Source organism: Zootoca vivipara, chromosome 10 (assembly GCF_965207765.1).
Source record: "Zootoca vivipara chromosome 10, rZooViv2.hap1.1, whole genome shotgun sequence".
Taxonomy (NCBI): Eukaryota; Metazoa; Chordata; class Lepidosauria; order Squamata; family Lacertidae; genus Zootoca; species Zootoca vivipara.
The window spans coordinates 40,293,513-40,315,308 of record NC_142593.1 but is presented as its reverse complement, the minus strand read 5'-3'; the positions used below and the strand labels follow the sequence as shown (position 1 = coordinate 40,315,308).

General features: G+C 40.8%; 1 protein-coding gene across 2 annotated transcripts in view; it reads left to right on the top strand.

Annotated features, from left to right (window-relative positions):
- Positions 1-5,205: 5,205 nt before the first annotated feature.
- The window catches only part of MAP3K1 (mitogen-activated protein kinase kinase kinase 1), a 65,837-nt gene continuing 49,246 nt past the window's right edge, over positions 5,206-21,796 (top strand). For both annotated transcript variants that reach the window (XM_060280287.2, XM_060280286.2), the window contains exon 1: positions 5,206-6,676. In XM_060280287.2, coding sequence (XP_060136270.2) covers positions 6,108-6,676 — 569 coding nt within the window. In that variant the 5' untranslated portion in view covers positions 5,206-6,107. The remainder of the gene's footprint in view (positions 6,677-21,796) is intronic.

Genomic DNA, 21,796 nt, shown 5'->3' with positions numbered 1-21,796 from the left:
TAACATTTTGCAAACAAAGTTAACTGATTTTTACAAAACTCTGGTCGGGGAATCTTGCAGAACTGTCACTTGACTGGAAACAATATTAGAAGCTGTTTCATGTCCTGTGTGTGATAAGCACTGAGGTCTGCTGCACTATGCAGCTGGTTTTTAGCCTGCAACCATAGTGCGGCTCACCACTGAGACTTGGCCTAATTTCTATGTTTACTGCTGCTTGGGTGTCTGTGCTTTCCCTGCCTTGTTGTCCTGTGGATGCTGCAGCTGCTATTGGTGGTTGTTTGTTCACTGGGCTGTTCTTGCCAGTGTCAGCAGCAGGATCAAAAGGGAGCAGCTGGAGGAACAGAGAAGAGGAAGAAGATTTTTTTTTCTGAGGACTGTTTTAGTCCTTCTTCCTTAAAGCACTGTTGCTGGGATTGTAGCCTGTTATTATTTAGGTTCCAAGCACTACAGAGAGCTCACTGTAGGGGTGGTTCACCAGTGCATTTGCTTTTCTCAATGCCGTATCCCTAGATGACTTGCAGGTGAAACATGTGAACTGTCGGCACTGAGAAATATTGTGCTTGAGGTGATGTCAGGTAAAAAAAAAAAAAGCTCTGCCTTTGACATTTGGATGTGTGATGGTTGCTTCACCCGTTCAGTATCATTTGGTGCTGCAGTCATTCTCTGATTAGTATGCATATATGTACGAAGTTGCCAAGGGGTTGCAATAGTAGCAAATAAGGGGAAGCATCCTGGAAGACAAGCAAGTATCTCCTCACCCCTCCTCTCCCAGTTCCGTAGGCATCCCCCACATCCAGAGGCTAATAACATCTCTTGCTGATCCATATCTGCCATGTTGGTCAGCAAAAACTATACTTCTAGATCAGCCTTTGCAAACCTCCAGATATCGTTGAACTACAACTCCCATCAGCCCCTGCCAACTATTACATAAACTATTGTATAGATTGGAAATACTGAAACAGTGACCATGTCTAGGCTGAGGACAAGCCATCATTTCTAAGAGAGATGTAAAATGGTTTGAGTGAGGATTTACTTCCCTTTCCTCTTCTTAAAAACAACACTAGCTTTTAGCTGGGCATTACCACCATGGCTTCCATTTGATGTGGCGATCTACTACAGGACTCCTTCAGAATTTCCTGGGTAGATATGTCTCTCATCCTACTTAATAGTAAGACAGTAGGGCAGTAGGTTTTGTTGAAACCAATGAACTTAATGTATGTTGTACTGTAATCTCAGTGTGCTCCTGAATATAACTTTCTCTCTACAACTGCCACTACATTCCAAATGTTGCATGACACCAAGCTTAGGGTGCCGGCGAGAGGCTTATGTTACCCAAACAGCCCTGGTTGTCGCCACTTGTAATTCAGAGGGAAGTTACACGCTGGAAACTGTTTAAGGTTTCATGTTTCACCAAGGTACTATATTTGAAGTTTAAAACAACCAGCTGGAGAACAAGAAACTGAGAGCCCCCTGTGACTACATTGTTTAGGAATACACTAAGGGCATTGAGAATGAATGAATTCTCTGCACATTGTGGAATTGGTCCCAGAGTAACGCAATGTTTAGGCTCATCAAAGTTGTTTTTGTGATGTGCAAGATGACATGATGTTGGTGAAAAGCAAGCAGACCTCCAGAAACACCCAACAATTGGTGCAGCAAATTTGAATCACTTATCTACAAGAATCCTGTCCTAAGAGGACCAAGGAGAGAGGACACCAGGGCACATATTTTGGATGCCATGGTTTCTGACTGCTGAGGTAATACTGTAAGACCATGTGAGTAACACTATGGGGCCCAGGACGGAGGATTGCAGAGGTAGTTATCTACCAGGCTGGTACCTTCATCTGCTAGGATGGAAATGTGCTGTCTGACGGTTTCCTTCCTGAATATCTATGGTTCATAAATGTTAATCATCCCACATCCAATTGACGGAGTTCTGTGTTGCTCTTGCCAGTGCTGGAGGCAAAGAGTAAGCTTACAATAACTTCTGTTATAAAGCTTCGGTGTGCTGATGATAATGTAGTGTGTGCACACTCAGAGGATGACCTCCAAACCATCCTAAATATCTATGCAGAAGCTTATGAAAAGCTTGGCCTTTCGCTCAACATCCATAAAAACAAAGTGCTACACCAACATGCAGAAAATAACCCCTCTGCAACGCCACAAATCCAACTCAATGGTGTAATGTTGGAAAGTGTCAATCACTTCTCCTACCAGTGCAGTTATCTTTCCACAATGGCTGACATTGATATGGAAATCCAGCATTGCCTGAGCTCTGTGAGTGCAACTTTCTCCTGACTGACGTTCAGTGTGTTTGAGGACCGGGACATTTGCAGGGAAACCAAAATGCTTGTTTACAAAGCTATTGTACTACCAACCTTACTGTACACTTGTGAAACATGGACCACTTATAAACGTCATCTCCAACTCCTTGAAAGATTCCATCAATGGTGTCTCAAAAAAAATCTACATATCACAGGCAAACTAATGCCAGTGTACTGGACAAAGCAAAGATCACTAGTGTCAAAGCAATGATTCATCAACTTCAACTCTGTTGGACTGGTCATGTTATGCGGGTGCCTGATTATTGTCTTCCAAAGCAACTACTCTATTCCAAACTTAAAAATGGAAAGCGTAATGTTGGTGGTCAACAAAAGATGTTTAAAGACTCTCTCAAGGCAAATCTACAAAAAAGTAGAATAAACACCGACAATTGGAAAACACTGGCCTGCGAGCACTCCAATTGGAAAACAGCCTTTACCAAAGATGTCATGGGCTTTGAAGACGCAGAAACTCAGGACGAAAGGGAGAAATGTGCTAAGAGGAAGGCACATTTGGCAAACCATCACCATGATCAACTCCCACCCGGAGACCTATGTCCCCACTGTGAAAGGACGTGTGGATCCAGAATTGGCCTCCACAGTCACTTATGGACTCACTGTTAATACCGTGTTCATGGAAGACAAGCTTACTCAGCTACAAGTGATCATCAAAGAAGAAGAAGAAGCTGGTATGTGTTTCCCAACCCCACCTCAGTCTCAACAGCCAATCAACTTTTGCAGTGGTGGAACCAGTTGAATAAAAGGTTTGGCAGAGATCTACTGGAGCACAATGGCAGGAACACTAAGAAGACAATTAATGGCATGGCCACCATCTTTTAGTGACCCTCCCCGGAAGGTATTGGGGAAATAATGAGAAGGCTTTGTTGATGCCGTGGTGCCATATGGTATTTGTTTTTTTATATATATAATAGAACTGTGGCCTTCATGCCAAATCATTCCAAGGCAGATTTCCATGAGTTATAAAAGTCTGTTAATCCTATCATCATTTGCATCTGCTTAAAACTGCAAGCTAAATACCGGTAGCAGGCTATGAAAAAAGTATCTAACCCTTTCATTTTCATTCTATTTTCATTTTGACAAAGTGGTAATAACGACATTAAAATTCTGGAGTGAGATATCGTAAATTCTTAAATGTAAATTATCATGTTAAATCATGCAGAACCAGTGGTGATTTTAAAAGACACATTCCTTTAAAAACGGGGAAAGATTGAGATAAGGCACATAGTTATTTACTAGAGCTGAAGATGCTTAACTACGGGCTGGAATTTTAAGTACAAATGCTTGCAAAGGGAAGTTACATTTAAATTAATACAACTTAAGAAACACAGAGCTGTCATCAAACCTGTATCAAGTTTTCCTTCCCTCTATAACATGCAGTAAAATTTACCCCATATATTGATATTGTTATCTTATGTGGTTCCTTGTCTCAGCTCCACATTAGCTGCTATTCACAGGAATAGAGAAATGTATGGCACAATGACATCAAAGTAAGTTACTACATGCCATTATTGCAGATATAAACTCAGGGGCTGCTGCCAAAAATGAAATATATTCAACTACGTTTTTTGTGAACACCCCATTGATGCCTGCCAAGGGGCTTGTTGTTGTTTTTTAAATGATACTTTTGTTTTGTTATTGTTTAGTTGTGGTTGCCTTTGGGGGTTCTGTATTTTATTTCTTTTGCTGTGTATAGAGGTTTTTTTATGGGGGGAGGTTCTGAGCATCACCAAATGAGTTGGTCACTTGTTTTTCCAAACAGTAGGGCTAAGGACAAATGACACACACCTCATCGCTGTTTCTCTGAGCAGATGGGAGAAAAGGGCAAAGGAGACTATCAAATGACATTCCGGAGAAACTAAGAATGGGATTGGCATGTGTAACACTCTAATGTTGCATTACATGATTGCTTAGTTGCAATGTCAGGATGCCACTCTGCCTATTCATGGGTTTGTGCAGGACTTGTCAATGACAGTGGGCTCAGCAAAGTTCAAGGATGCAAATCTAATAATTAAAAGGAGTGTGTGTCCTTTGATGTATGGTGGCTGAGAGATTACAAAATTGTTGAAAGATATTTAAGATTTTTACCCTTGGTAAAATCGAAGGGCCTTTCATGTCATTAGGAATAACAATGACTCATTTGTTTAGCATGTTTACTCAGAATTCAGTTCTATTTGAATTCAAGGAACTTACCCCCAAGTAAATGTACACAGGACTGCAACCTTGCAGTATAATCCTTTATGTTAGTTGTCAGATGCATGAAGTAAAACCTTAGTTGGCATTTATGTATCTGATGAAGTGGGCTTGAGTCCACAAAAGCTTATGCCATGAAACATTTATTAGTCCTTAAGGTGCCACAAGACTCTTTGTTGTTTTTGCTGCAAAAGACTAACAAGGCTACCCCTCTGGAAAAACCTATACATGTCTGCTCAGTAAATTTGTTACAGGTAGGTAGCCATGTTGGTCTGACGTAGTCGAAACAAAATAAAAAAATTCCTTCTAGCAGCTTCCTTCAAAATAAAATAAACAAAATAAAAAAATTCTTTCCACCTTAAAGACCAACTAAGTTTTTTATTTTGGTATGAGCTTTCGTGTGCATGCACACTTCTTAGTTGGTCTTTAAGGTGCTGCTGGAGGGAATTTTTAAATTTTGTTTCCAGTAAATTTGTGTTCATTTCAGTGGAGTTATCTCCCAAGTAAGTAAGGAAGGGTCTTACTCCTTTTCTGTCATGATGCTGCATATCTACCACCCAATAAGGTCACGCTATAGCTAGAGATCCAGAGCAAAAAAAGACCACTGCAAAACAATTTTAAAAAAATAGCGGGAGGGGGGAGATACAATATTGTCCAATCCTTGAATAGGCATTGTGAGAATGATTTTTATTTCATGAAACTTACACTGTACACCACTCGCTCGTAAAAACAAAACAAATAAACAGGCCTCAGAGTGGTTAAGAAAGAGAAAAGCAAAACTACATGCTCTGAAGTTAGATGCCTCTAACTGGGCTGGTACTTGACTTCCATAAAAGGAATAGGGTTTGATGCCAAATGCAACGCATGCAGCAGAATAGACTCGCAAGAGCCCGCAGGTGATGGAATGGGAGGTGCCGCTTCTCACGTGCAGGTGGGGGAATTCCGCATTTGGAAATGGAACGATTATTTTAAAACAAACAAACAACCATCAGCCTGGATGTTGATATTTAGGAGATATGAGAGAGAGCGCGTGCTAATACTGCTCGTTTGAGTGATACCAACAATATATATTTAATGGGATAGCAAAAGTCAACACCTTCTTCCCTAATGTTTTAAAGCAGGGCGGCTGACAGAGCCAGCCTGGCTGTGGGAAAAGGACGAGACGGCAGAGGAGCGCTTATTTTTTGTTTTGTTTTTGACACGGAGCTCCCACAGCCAAGCCAGTACAGTACCTGGCCGGCCTGAGGCGGCGCTGAGAGAGAGAGAGGGGCAGGCCCGGCCGCGAGGCGCGCCTCTCCGCTCCCTGCCGCCTACCTATCGCCTCCTTCCTCTCGCCGTTCTTCCCGCCCCCTCAACCTGGGCCCGCCCAACCCGCGCTCCTCGCGGCGCTACGCAGCCTGCGCAGCCCGCGCCGCTTGCGTGCCAGCGGCTGCCGGGCCGGGCCATTCTCTCTCGCTCGCTCTCCTCTGCTCTCCCTCCCTCCCACCCCGCCCGCGCGCTCCTCAGAGAGCCCGGTGCGACTGGCTGACGGGAGTGCGAGTGGTGTGTGGGATGTGATGCGAGCTGCCAGAGAAAATGGCGGCGGCAGCAGGAGGAGGAGGGTCGGCGGCTGCTGCGACTGCTGCTGCTGTGGCGGCTGCGAGTCGCATCTCCTCCTCGGTCGGATTATCGTCGAGTAAGGAAGCCGCCTCCGCCTCCGCTTCCCCTTCCTGCTCCGTCCCGGCCGCCCGGAGCCCGAAGTCTGTGAGGAGCGGCGGGGCTGGGAGCGCTGGAGGCGGCGGCGGCAGCGGCAGCGGGCTCCTGACGAGAGACCCGGGCGGCGGCGGCGGCATTCGGGAACCTCGCTCGGACTGGAGGCGGAAGCAGCTGCGCAAAGTGCGGAGCGTGGAGCTGGACGGGCTGCCGGAGCCCGCCGAGTACCCGGAGCTGCCCCTCTGCCTCTCGGGAGCCGCCGCCGCCTCTTCCGCGGCGGCCGTGCAGCCGCGCTCGACCCCCGGCAGCCCCGCGTCCTCCCCCAGCCGCGGCTTCCTCCTCGCCGGCTCCCACGACACGCCGCTGCCGGACCCCGCGATCCAAGCTGCGGGAGCTGGCGCCGCCGCCGCCGAGAAGACCGTGGAGCCGCCGCCCCCTCCGGTCGGAACAGGGTGAGTGTGATTTCGGTCGGGGCTGGACAGGGCGGTGACACTTGAGAACGGCGGGATCTCCCCCGGGCATTGGGCTGGGCCTGTGGGGAGAGGAACGGGACCCCGCTCCGTGGGCAGGTGACCGAGGTCTGCGCGCAGCTGCTGCACGGGAAGGAAGGGTGCAATGCACGGGCGCGTTTGCAAACGCTCCCGCTGAGCCGCCTTGCCTGCGGTAACTTAAAACTCGTGGAAGCTGCACGGTGAGCTTGGGTTTCGCCAGGAAAATTTGCCAGGGGTCGCTCTCGGGTGCACGGTCGGCGTGCAGCGCTGCTTCTTTCCCGGAGAAAGCATTGTTTTGGCACCATGGCTTTTTCCTCCCTCGCTACCCCGTTGCATTTCTTCGCCCCCAAACCACCTACCACCGCGCCCCCCGGTTTTTCGCTCGAGATCGTTGATGTTGCAAGTGCTGGGAATATGTGGGCGCTGCGGGGCCGAAGGCTGCTTGATATTTGCCCACCGACTGCAGGGAGGCTTTGAAGTTTGAATTTGTCCTGCTGGTGGTGGTGGAAGAGGAGGAGGACCCAGGACCGGATGTATCAGCCATTCAGTTGCAATGCGGTTAAACCCGCTAATTCTTCAGGCAGTTCTTTTCGCTGTGGGCAGGAGGATCCGGAGTTGTGGGGGGAAGCTTCTGTAACGTGCGTTTCTATTTAAAAAATATTTCGGCACCGTTGACATACATATTTTGCAATCCCCTGGAGTTGCCATTCTTGATATTTAAGAACCACGGTAGCGTTTCTCTCCCCCCCCCGCCCCCAGTGCCTTGTTCCACCTCATTGCAGCTTGAAAATGTGGAACAGTTTTTTATGTGGGTCTTCTTGAGAGAGAATGCAATGTATATACATGCGTGCCTTATTGAGTTTTGTGCTAAGAAACTTGAAATGCTATGTCAGGTGGCTCACGTTGATTGTGTGCCATGTTTTGTTTAAAGCGTTGACATTGCAAAATATACAGTACCCAGTTCTTATTCTAGAGAGAGAAGCGCAGGTTACAGCTGTGGTTATTAAAGTAAAAAGCACAAGATCGTTGGAGTGCCTTTTAATTCATAACTGAAACCATTCAGATTTCCTGTTGCAGTTTTAAACCGTGTAGCCTTGCTGCTTTGGATTGGCACATTTGGTCTGTTTGCCCTCAGAAACTTTGTGCTGTGGGTTGGTGGTGCAGATCTTGCTATCAGTGCACACCGGAAAAGAGCTTAATCTGAGAACAGCAGACCTGACTGCTCATAAATGAGGACTTGCAATCTGATCATAAATGCATTTCCTCTGAACCAAAACAGACTAATTTTAGTAGGACCAACTTTAGTAAGATTGCTTAGGTTTGCAGCATTAGTGCTAGTATCAATGCTATTTTTAAAATTACTGTACAACTAAATGTACCCTTGTGTGACAATAATAAATTGCTCCCTGGAGGCTTAACTGATGGTCAGGGACTGTTTTAGCTTTGATACTAACAACTATCCATTGTGGCTCTTAAAGTCTTGTTAATTAAACAGGCACCAGCATTCTAGTAAACACTAGCTCTGGTAATGGTCCACTGATTAATCAACAGTGGCAGACATACTCGTATTGATTATATGCAACTTGCAACAAAACAAAACAAAACCCAAACCGAGGAAATGATTTGCAGTCAGTGAAAAACCTTCCCAGTGCAGATAAGCTAGTTGAGGGGACTTAGTGCTGAAACATGAATGAAATGTTTCTGGAAAATTAACAATTCGTATTGTGTTATTCTATATCTTGCAATACATGGCCAATAGACCATAGTTGCAACAGAGGAATAATGACAGGTAAAGCATTGGCAAAAACGTATCTTTCAAATAGGATTCTCAGGTTCTTTTTTCATTTGTTTAAGCGCTTGTTGCATTGGGCAAAATCACCTACATTGAAATGTTGATTTACTGCTCCATATATGGGGGAATCTTACTGGGTATCCTCGTTACACTTTCATACACACATGTGAAATTCACCTAAATTTATAAATCCTTTAGTGGTTATAGAAGAGGTTTCAAGAGCATTTGTTGTAATGATTTTCACAGGTTTGATAGGGTCCATTATATAGCAAATATTGCATGTTGATATTAAATACCAGGTGCTTCATTGTGTTTCAACAGTGCAGTGAGATTGATATTTGTTAACTAGGCTATAGTATGCTCAACCTCATTCCTATATCTAGAATCTTGTTTAGCTGCAGCTTTTTTACTTATTAAATGCCTAATTTAATATTGCTTTCTGGAAGAAGAGGCAATATCCTTGATTAGTTCATGTTGACGGATAAGACATAGGAAATAGGCTTTTTAATTTTAAAAAGTGGGTGAAATCAAGTAGCTCAAGCATTTTATCTCTGAAAGTACATTAATACAGTACAGCTTACCTTTACACAGAGAAGCTGTAGACTTCAATCCTGTAAGCTGTTTATCGTAATTCTACTGAAATGTCTCGTGCAAAGGGGAAGTGTAGTACAAAGTACACTTCCTATGTGAAGTTGTTAATACTTTATTGTTAATATTTTAAAGCAGGGTGGCTGAGATTCCTTTCAGCCCAATAAGCAGACAGTGTGCTTGCTCCAAAGCCCTTGTATATTTCACATCTATAGTATTTTTTTTTTCACAAGGAAAAAATGCTGCCCAAATATTGTACATTGCAGCAATTCTGCAATGTGAAAACTATGGGATAGTTGCAAGTTACCCTGTTACAGTATTTTAGAATTTTCTGATAACAAAATGAGAAATGGTGCCATCTAGATTTGCAAATATATATTGAATATGGCTGTGGGAGCTGAAGTAGCTCACCTTGCCTCAAGAAGCAGCTAAAATGGGAAGCATGAATGGGAGAAATGCTTTCTGTTTTTGTTTTTGTTCTGCTGTTAGCAGCATCCATTATGCAAATATGTAATGTATAACTGGTAACTTCACTTTGCAGAGTCCATGAAACAATAAGATCAAGTTTTTCAAATGTGTCACCATTGCATAAACCCCACTTTAACAGGACTGATTAATCCTTCCTAGTTGAGAACACTTTCCATGGGAGAACTGGGAATTCAAAATATAGGTAGTTCATTTAGCCAGAATGAGAAATGCACTGCTGGGTGTGGTGTTACTATGTTTTATCAATTGCAAGCTTTCGAAGTGAATCTGGAGAGCTCCAGCAAAATACTGTAATTTTATTTGAGTAGTTCAGGTGTGGTGTGGTGTGTATGTGTATGTGTTTTCATAATTTCTTTGTCATCATTTCTGTCCCATAATGCCACGAGCACAAATACACTTTTCCAGGGTTGTTCCATATAATTCCAAATTATTATTAGTCATTTATACAGAATAATTTCAGTTGTAGTCTGTCTACTAATTCACACCTGTAATCCAACTAAAATCTGTAATCCAACTAATGCTTATCTGTGCATTAATGTCCATTTTCTATATGTTTGTTTTGTAATTGCTGTGTATTTATTTATGCAGTATTAAATGTTCTACTAGTCCTATCAAAATTATTTGGAGAAGCAGCAGCTTATTAGCTTGCCTTATAAAGCCATGTACATGATTCAAAGTGGTTTGAGAGATCAGATCCTGGGTCACATCATACCTTGTTAAACAAATGGTGGGAAGACCTTCTATTGTCAAGCCTTGTTCTGAGATTTATTTCTGAATTACTGATAAAAGGCTACATTTTGCTTATCTTTACTGTCAGGTTTGTATCTCCCGGTAAACACAAGCATGCATCATTGACAATCTTGTTAAAGCTTTGGTTAGAGTGTAACATATTGGCAACATATGCTTTTAAGTATCCCTAGGAAGCCATTACAGTGGTACCTCGGTTTATGAACACAATTGGTTCCGGAAGTCTGTTCATAAACTGAAGCGTTCATAAACTGAAGCGAACTTTCCCATTGAAAGTAATGGAAAGTGGATTAATCCGTTCCAGACGGACCGCAGGGTACTTAAACTGAAGCGTTCATAAACTGAAGCGAACTTTCCCATTTAAAGTAATGGAAAGTGGATTAATCCGTTCCAGATGGGTCCGCGGAGTACTTAAACTGAAGCGTTCATAAACTGAAGCATGGGTGTAATTGGTTCCGGAAGTCTGTTCATAAACTGAAGCGTTCATAAACTGAAGCGAACTTTCCCATTGAAAGTAATGGAAAATGAATTAATCCGTTCCAGATGGGTCCGCTGTGTTCATAAACCGAAAATTCATAAACCGAGGTGTTCATAAACCGAGGTTCCACTGTATGGGGTTTAACTTCTGGTGATGGTTGTAAATTAATATATAATTGTTTTCTACCATAGATTGTATTTTTAGCTCCTCTATTGCGAGCAGAAGGGATAAAAGTTGCACTAAGACTGATAAAGTACAAAATACATAACATCCTTCTGTATTATGGAACACCAGCAGTAAAATTAAGCTGTATTTATGCTGATTGCTGCAGGTACAGTCGTACCTCGGAAGTCGAACACCTTGCGAGTTGAACGTTTTGGTTCTCGAACACCGCAACCCTGGGAGTGTTCCAGTTTGTGAATGTTCTTTGGAACCCGAATGTCCAACACAGGTTCCACGGCTTCCGATTGGCTGCAGGAGCTTCCTGCAACCAATCAGAAGCCGCGCCTTGGTTTCCAAATGTTTTGGAAGTCGAACAGACTTCCGGAATGGATTCTGTTCAATTTCTGAGGTACAACTGTATACAAATAGCAACAATACAAAGGTAAGAGTTCAAATTTGGCTTGGGAGGGTTGGGGGAAGCACCACCGTTTTGGGGGTGTTCATGGGGTGAATAAGAAATGGAAGTGCAGTTGTGCCCACAGAACAATGCATGTAGAGCATTGGATACAACCTGTTGTAATTAGTTTAAAACAAATAAATTTTAGCTGTTCTGCCAATTACGGTAGTTAGTATGAATGTTTGTTTGGAAATATTACCTGAAACCTGATGTAAATAAATAATTTAACCCCACACTTATTGATAGATCTGATCAATTGGAGGGGACTTTGTAGGCCATCTAGTGTAAGCCCCTGCTTGATGCAGGAAATTCAGAGCTAGAGCATCTCCAGATGGCTGTAATACCACTTATCCCTGATAATTGGCATGCAGCTTCCAGAACTGGATAAAGGACTGTTGCTGAGGTCCAACTAGGGCAGAATAAAGTGAAGTTATTACTAGTAGTGGCTAGGAAGCTATGGTTCTATTAATGCAGCCCAAAATTACATTAGCCTTTTTTTGCAGCTGCTGAGTCATGCTCAGCTTGTGATAAATTGCAATCCCGAGATCCTTTTCATATGTACTGCTGCAAAGCCAGGTATCACTCATTCTATAACTTTGCATTTGGTAACTTTTTGTCTGTACAGTATACAGAACTTTGTGTTTGTACCTGTACTTCATTTTTTTATTCATTGCAGCCCAGATTGCCATTATTTCAAAGTCCGAAATTTATTCTAGTCTCCTATGGTGTAGCTAAAACCCCCCCCCCAAGTTTTGTGCCATCTGCAAATGTGATTTTGCCTGCCCCCTCATCTATGTCTTTTGATGAAAGAAAACGTTGAACAGTACTTGAGCCCAAGGAGCCCTGCAGCACCTTTCTCAAAATCTCTTCAGTTGGGTGAGGAACTATTGATGAGTGCTCTTAAGAATGGTTTTCTGGACAGCTGTGAATTTTTCAGACAGTGTTATCCTTTAGCTATAAAGGTAACCAAACTGTTGTGGAGGACTTCATTAAATGCTTTGCTGATAGCAAGCTAGATTATGTCCACAGCATCCCCACAATCTAGTAGTAATCTGTTCAAAAAGGAAAAAAATAATTTGGGAGAAGTAGCGAAAATAATTTTTCGCTACTGGCTCCTCACCTATTCTCTGGGATTTTTCAAAAATGATAGAAAGCAATTCAAAGTGTACAGTGATTTATGTTGCCTTGATTCAGATACTTTTCCTCTGAGGATAGCTTAGTTTCCTCTGCTTTTCATGGCTGTAGTGGCTGATGCATATAATAGTGAATCAAAACTCTCTTAACCCTTTTGCAGGTTTCAACCTCACAAATAAATTAGCTATTTGCCTTTTTAAAATACTGCATGAAAACACTGCATGAATATTATTGCATATTCAATCATAATTAAAAACGGAAACTTTGGGGGAAATAATTCAGGGAGCATAGATTACATCATGGGGAAAACAGCCAATCAGGGTGGTGAACTGACAGCAATTGCTGCAAATGTGTGTAACGTTTTTTCAGAACTTTAGGATGGAAATGATAAATAGAATATATTTGAGGGAACACAGTCCAGAGTAGCCTATTCTAAGAAAATGTTATGTGTTTCCTTGTCCTTCATATAACCCTAATACTTGACTCATAATGATTGTGATTATGAGACTGTTTCTCCTTATTCAGAAACTTCCTTGGATAAGCAGTAATGGAGAGACTAACATTTTAATTATTTTGATGATATCAATCATACCAAATGATAATACAGCTGAAGGTTGCTTCAAAAAGTGTACTTGTGTTCCACACAATTATTTTCCCACATATAGTTTTGGGTGACAGCTGAAAGCCTTCCTCTTGGCTTCAGGCCTTTGGGGAATGAAGAGTGAGTTACATAGCCATAGTTTTAGGAAAGAACAGATGACATGGTTTGTATATTTTCATGCTTGTTTTCAGGTTTTTGTTTGACTTCATTGTGTATTTTTAGTGTTGTGACCACCCCCAGCCCCAATTACTTGCGAATGAAGGGCGGGATGTAAATTACATAAATAAGTAAAATTGTTGGTACTTGTGTTTGTGAGCACAATTGCTTGGATACAGTTCTGAGATGTGTAAACATTCCTTTGACATTGCCCCTTGTGTGACTCTCAGGACAACTTTCCTAGTGGATTTAAATTTACATGTCCTATTGATTCTGTTGAGATTTACAACCAGTTGTGGTTGGGTTTTGTTTTGTTAATTCAAAATGTTAAAAAGGTGGATATCTTAACTTAAATTTAAGGACAAATATGAAGATACCTCATGTGTTTTCTTCCAGCCCTGAGGAGACAATGGAGTCCTGGGTATGTTTAGAATATTATGACTTCTGTAGTAAGAGAGTTAGTATGTTGTAAAGGTTAGTGTTGAACTAGGACCTGGGATACTAGGGTTGAAATCCTCATTCAGCCGGGAGGTTCACCTGCTGATCTTGGGCCAGCCTAAACTACCTCACAGGGTTGTTGTGAGAATAAAAGGACAGGAGAAAACAATGCGCAGTGCCTTGAGCTTCTTGGAGGGGAAGACACAATAAGTATGTAGTATATGAAATATTAAAATAATTATGGGCTTATCCAAGGTAACTGGTCAGAGATTTGATCCTCACTGGAGCAGAGAATGAATTCAGTTGGTTTCCCTTCTAACATAAGGACAAAAGAAAAGCCCTGGTCGATCTGACTAAAGGTCTAACTAATTTAGCTCACTATTCTCATGGTGGTCAACCAAATGTGTGGTCAGCTAAGACATAAATGCAATACCTCTCTCTCATTTGAGCAAGTGGCATTCAGATACTCCATGGACCAAGTCTGCTCGTCAGTCACTCAGCCAGCCAGCCAAGGCCTCACCCTCCCAGACCAGGTGGGGAAAGGCCTAAAAGGCAGGGGGGCAGTCTTCTAGGACTAACAGCCAATGAATAAGAAAATACCTTCAGTAGCACCTTAAAGACCAACTAAGTTTATATTTTGGTATGAGCTTTCGTGTGCATGCACACTTCTATCTGAAGAAGTGTGCATGCACACGAAAGCTCATACCAAAATATAAACTTAGTTGGTCTTTAAGGTGCTACTGAAGGTATTTTCTTATTTTGCTTCGACTCAGACCAACACGGCTACCTACCTGTAACTAGCCAATGAATATGCAGTCTTTAAATATCTGAGCTAGTTTGTAATTTGAAAATCTTTTCTATGCTTTTAAGTATGTACTATGCTATGAAAGCTAATGCTTTTTAAGCTCTCTCCCAAAATCCATATTAGTTTTATTTTTTTAAAAAGCCTGTGTTGTCTCATTCAGGAGGGAGTTCCACAAAACTGGATCTACATTACTGAACTATGAAATGACATATGAGTATCTTTTATTCGTTTTTCTAAGTCTGGATGGATGCAATGGGAAACCATGTTTCCTTTTTCCTGGTACAAAAAGAGTATTCATATATACATATTAGGGCATATTATTTTTCTGGTCCCACATGACCAAGAGCAGAGGGCCTATTTGTGAGTTACTTTTTTCCAGCTTAGATAATAATGAGTCAGTCTTCTAAGCATTTACGGAAATGGTTTCTTAGAACTGGATGCACACCTTTTACTTTTGGAAGCATGCAAATAAAATATGATATGGTGTTCAGCTTCTCTGTATTGAATAAGATTCTGTATGTATAAAAGGTAATACTTGCTTGTGTGAACTGATTAAGACTTGCTTGTGTGAACTGATTAGTGCACATCTGAACAGATCATTGACTTCATGGTGGATGACTTGCAAAGCTTTATGGACTGAATGGTGGAGCTGCCCAAACGTAAGCCCAATAACTTGCATGATTTTTTGTGACTGCTAAGCAACTTGGATGAAATAATATTTTAAAATCATAGTATATATACAATCATCTACAAAATACCAAAAATTGTTTCAGTTTACCACAGCTTTTTCCTCATGGGGAGTGGAGTCTTCCATCTCATTCTGAGCTTTGGACAACTGCTTCTGAGTCCTTGTGAAGGCAGGGAAATGTCTTGAAATGTCACATCTAAATAGGCTGCACATTGAGAAAAGAAAAAGGAAGAGACTTAGATGAAGACAACATGTAATGCTTAATTTGTTTGTGTGATACATGCACACACCTCCCTGCTTACCTTTCATATCCTGTGCCCAAGCATGGGTGCCCACCCCTTCCTTTATACAATCTTTTATCTTAAATAGGAAGTGTTACCTTTAATATCATAAATGTACAGTTAAGAAGAATAAAAATTGTACCTAGTTGCTTGTCAAGAAACAATTCTACCAACTTGTGCACCTAACATCAGGTTTACAGTTCCATATTTCACTACAGTAGTTGCAAAAGAACATTAGCAGTTTTCAACATTCATATTTTTATAGTAGGTTAATAGGTGAAAGGAAGGTAAAGGATGCCAATTAATGTAAATTTGCTTGAACTGGTTATATGCTCAAAGAAGGAAGGATTTCCCAGTTTTGTCCAACCCCCTCCCCCAAAATTTGCTTTACATTGCACAGTGCTGTTCTTTGGTAAGCATGACACGTGCTGGAAGAAGGCAGCCACCCAATCATAGTAAGCCTAATTATTTGTCAGTATAAATATTGAGCTGTTGCTTGGTAAGAAGCAGATGTCTCAATTTCTGCCTGTGGCTCTACTCCAAATGAAGGGTTCTTCAAGTGAGTTTAAGAAATAAAGCCTTTTATTTCACAGGAGGCAAAAAAAATTATGCTAGTGGCTACAATCAATACTTCTTGTCTGTGTTCTTTGATAACAATGTATCAGTTGCTTAAAGTGAGAAAACTTTAAATGTCCCAACCATGACAGTACAGTGGAACCTCGGTTTATGAACACCTCGGTTTATGAATTTTCGGTTTATGAACACAGCGGACCCATCTGGAACGGATTAATTCATTTTCCATTACTTTCAATGGGAAAGTTCGCTTCAGTTTATGAACGCTTCAGTTTATGAACAGACTTCCGGAACCAATTACACCCATGCTTCAGTTTATGAACGCTTCAGTTTAAGTACTCCGCGGACCCATCTGGAACGGATTAATCCACTTTCCATTACTTTAAATGGGAAAGTTCGCTTCAGTTTATGAACGCTTCAGTTTAAGTACCCTGCGGTCCGTCTGGAACGGATTAATCCACTTTCCATTACTTTCAATGGGAAAGTTCGCTTCAGTTTATGAACGCTTCAGTTTATGAACAGACTTCCGGAACCAATTGTGTTCATAAACCGAGGTACCACTGTACACACATCTCACTTTAAGGAACATCACATTTTCATTTTTTTTAACTGGCATAAAACTGGATTTTCTCAGTTTGCTGCAACAACACATGTGCTGCAGTGCACAGAGGGTACTTTGCATGCCATAATAAATGTGTTAGTCTTTAAAAATATGACAAACTTAGTTGGTCTCTAAGGTGCTACTGGAAGGATTTTTTTATTTTTTGTTTCTTCCAAATTATGTGATACTCCATTTTTTTCTGCAACAGACCAGTGCAGCTACACCTTTGGAAACTGCAACATATTCGAACACTTAGCATTTATTTTTCTGCTGGTTCGCACTTGAAACAGTTTGTGTCAGGGTGGGTAACCTGTGACACTCCAAATCATAGAATTGGAAGGGACCTCAGGGTAATCTAGTTTAACCCCCTGCAATGCAGGAATGACATTTGACTCCATATCCCATCAACCCCAGCCACTCTGGGTAGTGGTCAAGGATGATGGGGGTTATAGTCTATCAACATCTGGAGGGTCATAGGTTCCCCATCACTGGCCCTTGCATGCAGCGCATAAGCCACCCCCCCATAACAATTTTGAAACATAATTCTGTGTTGTGCACAATAATCCATGCAGTCAGTGAACCGTTTGGACTCATTGCTAATCATCCACTGAGCACAGTGAGTGAAGCTTTTGCTGTCTGCTTTCACATGTAATGTTAATCCTTGTCATAGAGTTTGAAGATGAGCTGCAGTGAGCTTTATGTTCATGCACGTGTCTTGCCCCCCTCCTCCAGTATAGGCGTAAGGAGATAAGTAGTACCCATTATAGCTGAACCACAATCAGTGTTGTGTCCAAACTCTAAACTGTGGTTAATATTAATAGCTTGTTGAAGCAAACCAACTTCATTACCCTTGGTTTGAAGTTGGCTTAAAGTCAACCATAGATTGAAGATTAGCTTGTGGTTAAACTGAAATGGAAACAAAAGCTTATGAATTCCTCCTCAGAGCTTGTAATAAGAATTAGTATGAACTTGAGGCTTGGTGAAACTCAGCCTTGTAATGCTAAACTGTGTTTAGAGTTACATGTGAATGATACCACTACTGTATGTCTGACCTCCAAAGAATGTTTACAAGTAACCAATGATGGAAGTAAGGGGTTAGTTCCCTAAGGGAAAAGAAGGGAGTTGTGCAGTACCAGTTAGACTGGGTGATAATTTCCATTTTTTCCGATCAGAGGAGATTGGCTCAAGCCAAATACTATAAGTTACTGTACTTGCATTTTTTAAAATGCCAATTATAATTTGCACAGAGTTGACCTACTGAAGTACTGCTTGGAAGAGCAGAATTATGATTTACAAGTTGTTAGCTCACTTTTGATATCAACAGATTTGTTACAAAAGAAGAAAAGGGCAAACATAATAAAAAGAGGGGAAACAAAAATTTAAACCATGAAGTGTCACAGCCTGGAAGGACAAAAGTACAAAGATACAGTGTAGCACCAAAGGAATAATAAAGTATTAACTCATACAAAGGTTCCTGTTACAATTCTGATGTTTAATGTACTCCTGTGGCACTCCATAGTTATACAGCTGATATACGTCACTTTTGCAATATACCTCTTCGGCTAAATATTCTATATTAAAGTCTCAGAATTTTAACATTGTAAATTAGCATATTACCATAATACTTGTTGGGAAATAAAATTTGCAAGTGCATATTGAATTTCAGTCCAGATCATTAAATTCTGTCAGATGATGGCAGCCTTGCCTAGTTTTCATAAGATTCTCCCACATCCCTCACATACTATTAGTTGCCCAGCTTGTGCATTTATTTCACTGCTAATACAGGATCTAGTCCCATTTTCAATTGTCTCTATTTTTTAAACACTGGTACCAAGATTTCTGTGGTGCTGGCAGTAATTATTTGGTTAAACATGCACACAGTTCCTTCCTTATTAGTCATATTTATTATATTTACAAATGCAAGGCAGTCCTAGTTCCCTATATACACGCTGGATGGCTGCAGCGGGGGAAGGAGGACATCTGGAGACTCCAGGATGGAGAACACTGAAGTAAAAGAACAAAGTTCTGGGAACTGAGATAGTATTGGAACAGATTGCAATAAAATACCTCGTGTGTGTGTGTGTGTGTGTGTGTGTGTGTGTGAAAATGACTTTTTTGATGATAAGTCTTCCACATATTCTTCATGTGGCAGGGGACTGTGCTTAAAACCTTTACACAGTGATCACTTCCCCATAGCTGGTGCCACAGTTTTGTTGCCAAGCCACACGTGCTACATAAAATTGGATTAACATACAGTATGTGAAAGAGCTCTTACATTTGATGGTGCCCGTTGAGGCAGACTACTTTGATAGTCTCTACAATGCATAGATTTCAGCCCTTAAAACAGATTCTTTGATTTACCAGTACTATGATGCATTAAAGTAGTAAAAACCTTTGGGTTCATAATTCAAGATCAGAGAGAGAGAGAGAGAGAGAGAGAGAGAGAGAGAGAGAGAGAGAGAGAACCTATTTATGTGTTAATCCAGTTTTTTAATCACAGGTAATTTCTAAAAATGTTCTCTGTTTAAAAATAAATATTTAACATTTGAACTCCCCCACTCCCCACACCATCTGGATGAATGATGCTTGGCCTTCTTTTACAGAGGCTTTGTAATTTTACTAGGTAGAATAAGGTGAGCAAAGAGCTTTGAACACTCAAAAGAGCTATATAAATGTTGCTAATACTATGCTTGTACATTGATTTAAACAGGGCGGGATAAAAACAGAACATTAAAATTATTAATTTTATTTATTATCAAACCACTTGATGCTTGGTGGGTGACATGGAGTTGCCATGAACACTGGAATTGGCTATTGGTTGCCTTATTAGTGCTAGTTTCTACAGCAGCTGTTTTGCTTCTAATTTTGCTCCCAGTTGGAGCATAAGATAATAACTACATGATCCCAGCAGTAGTCCTGGTGCAGCAGTGGCCACTATGGATCAGATTGAATCAAATTGCCCTCACCATTTCTTTAAAAATAGACATACGCAAATCCAGTCAATATAAAACTAATAGAAGTGTCCCACAACAATGCATTGATTCTAATATTAAGAGTACAAACATTTGCTGTACAGTATTTAATTTATTCATGCACAAACTGACTTAGAGGGGAAAATGTGCATCCTTGGTTATTACAGTACAAGCGTTCTTTCACTAAATATTTGCAAATTGCAATAGGTGAAAAAGTCTGGCATTCTAACTCCGGTTCTTGGTTTTCTTTTTCCTGTGGCCTTCATATTCTATGTAGGAGCTACGGCACTTGTTCAAAGAACTGATTATAATATTAAAAATCGTAAGAAACCAATAGTTCTTTATTGGTCAAGTGGTTAACCTTCTGAAATATATTCTTCAGATGCTTGCAGTCAAGTGCAGCCTAGGTGAGCTTCCACATATTTAACTTTTGGCCTAGCAGTGAAAGGTCCAAAGTCTTGGAAGTGTAAGTATAATTAACTCATATGATCCCTAGACAAGTTACACTTTTCCACTGGCTATGTATGTATGCTCATTAGCTACGTCAGAATTATTAAGGTCTGGCTAAATTTTCTGTAGAAGGACAAATTCCAAGCCATGCATCATGTGGAACAGGAGAAGATGGGGAGCAAAGGAACTTCGTTCCTGTTTCACTCTGTCACTATGTGATCAGTGCTATATACAGGTCATGTCTCGAAGAAAGTAGGGAACCCTGACTTTACCCAGAAGGGGACAACTTTCAATCTTTCGTAATATAGAGTGGGTTATATTGTTCTGTATTGTATTGCACTTATTAGTATTTTAATTTATGTGGAGTGTCTTATTTGAGTTGATATAGCAACTGAGAAATTTCATTGTGCATTTATTTCAGTAATGCAACTTATTATTTTCTATTTTTCTTTTAGTTTTTACAAATGCTTTCTTTTGGAAATTCCACAGTAATAAAACAAATAGTTACAATAATAAAAAATAAACAAAAATAAACATCGCTATTACATTTCATTAATTACATTCCATTTATAATTGACTCGCCTAACGATGAATAATTACAATTACAACAAATAAAGGCTTGACTTGACTTGCATGTCATGCATCTATCTCATATATTGGTTTCACCTTTTAAATTGCGTTACTGAAATAAACACACTTTTCGATGATATTCTAATTTTCCGAGTTTCACCTGTATTCTATTCTATTCTAAACTTTAACTTTCTTACTCTGTCCTAATGAAATTAAATAGACTTTCTGTAATGATTAAGCCTACCGCCATTCATAAACAGCTGTTCTCTACTGCTGCTGGCTTCTTTGAAGGTTGTAAATAAGAAAATTTCCAGCTGCTTAGAACTCACTTCCATGGGTGAGAACCGATTGCTATGTGCTATTTGAACCCTAAAGTATAGGAGGTTAAATAATTTGAGGATATCCTTTGCTGTAGAATTGAATCAAAGCAGGCATGGAGCTGATATTTGACAGTACTGTATGATAAACTAGAAAGAGATTTGTTAGCCATTCTGAGCTTTTTTAAAAAGCAGGGTGGAGGTGGATATAGAGATGTGAAGGCCTGGAAAAAAAACCGGAAAAATTCGGGGGGGTGGGGCGTTTTTTCCCCGTTTTTTCCCTGAAGCCTTTTTTGTTTTTTTCTGAAAAATTGAAAAAATAAACAATAGATTATGGAATGTTTTATTTTTAACATGATGAATAGAATATTTTAAGATAAGGGGTTCAAATATTTTGTAAATCATTTTTTAAAAAATATGTATGGTATCAGATTATTCTAATTTCTGTGAGGACAAACAAGTCCTAGTTTACAAACTGAACTCTCCAATGCAAGAACAAGATACATTTCTTCCTTTAGGAGGTGCTGTTGTCACCAGAAAAGAAAAAGGTTTCAGTTTTGTTTTTGCATGCTTGTGGTATGCATTGGTTCTGTTCCTCTTCACTTGGCCTCAAAGCACTGGAAGAAAATATAGAGCAACAAAAAGGGCCTGATAGTACTGTGTTTCACATATTTTAAGACGTCCCTATAAAATAAGCCATGGCACGATTTTCAGAAGGCAAAAAAATATAAGGCATCCCCCCAAAATAAGACATGCTGGTATGGCAGGGCACTCCGCGCCAAGTC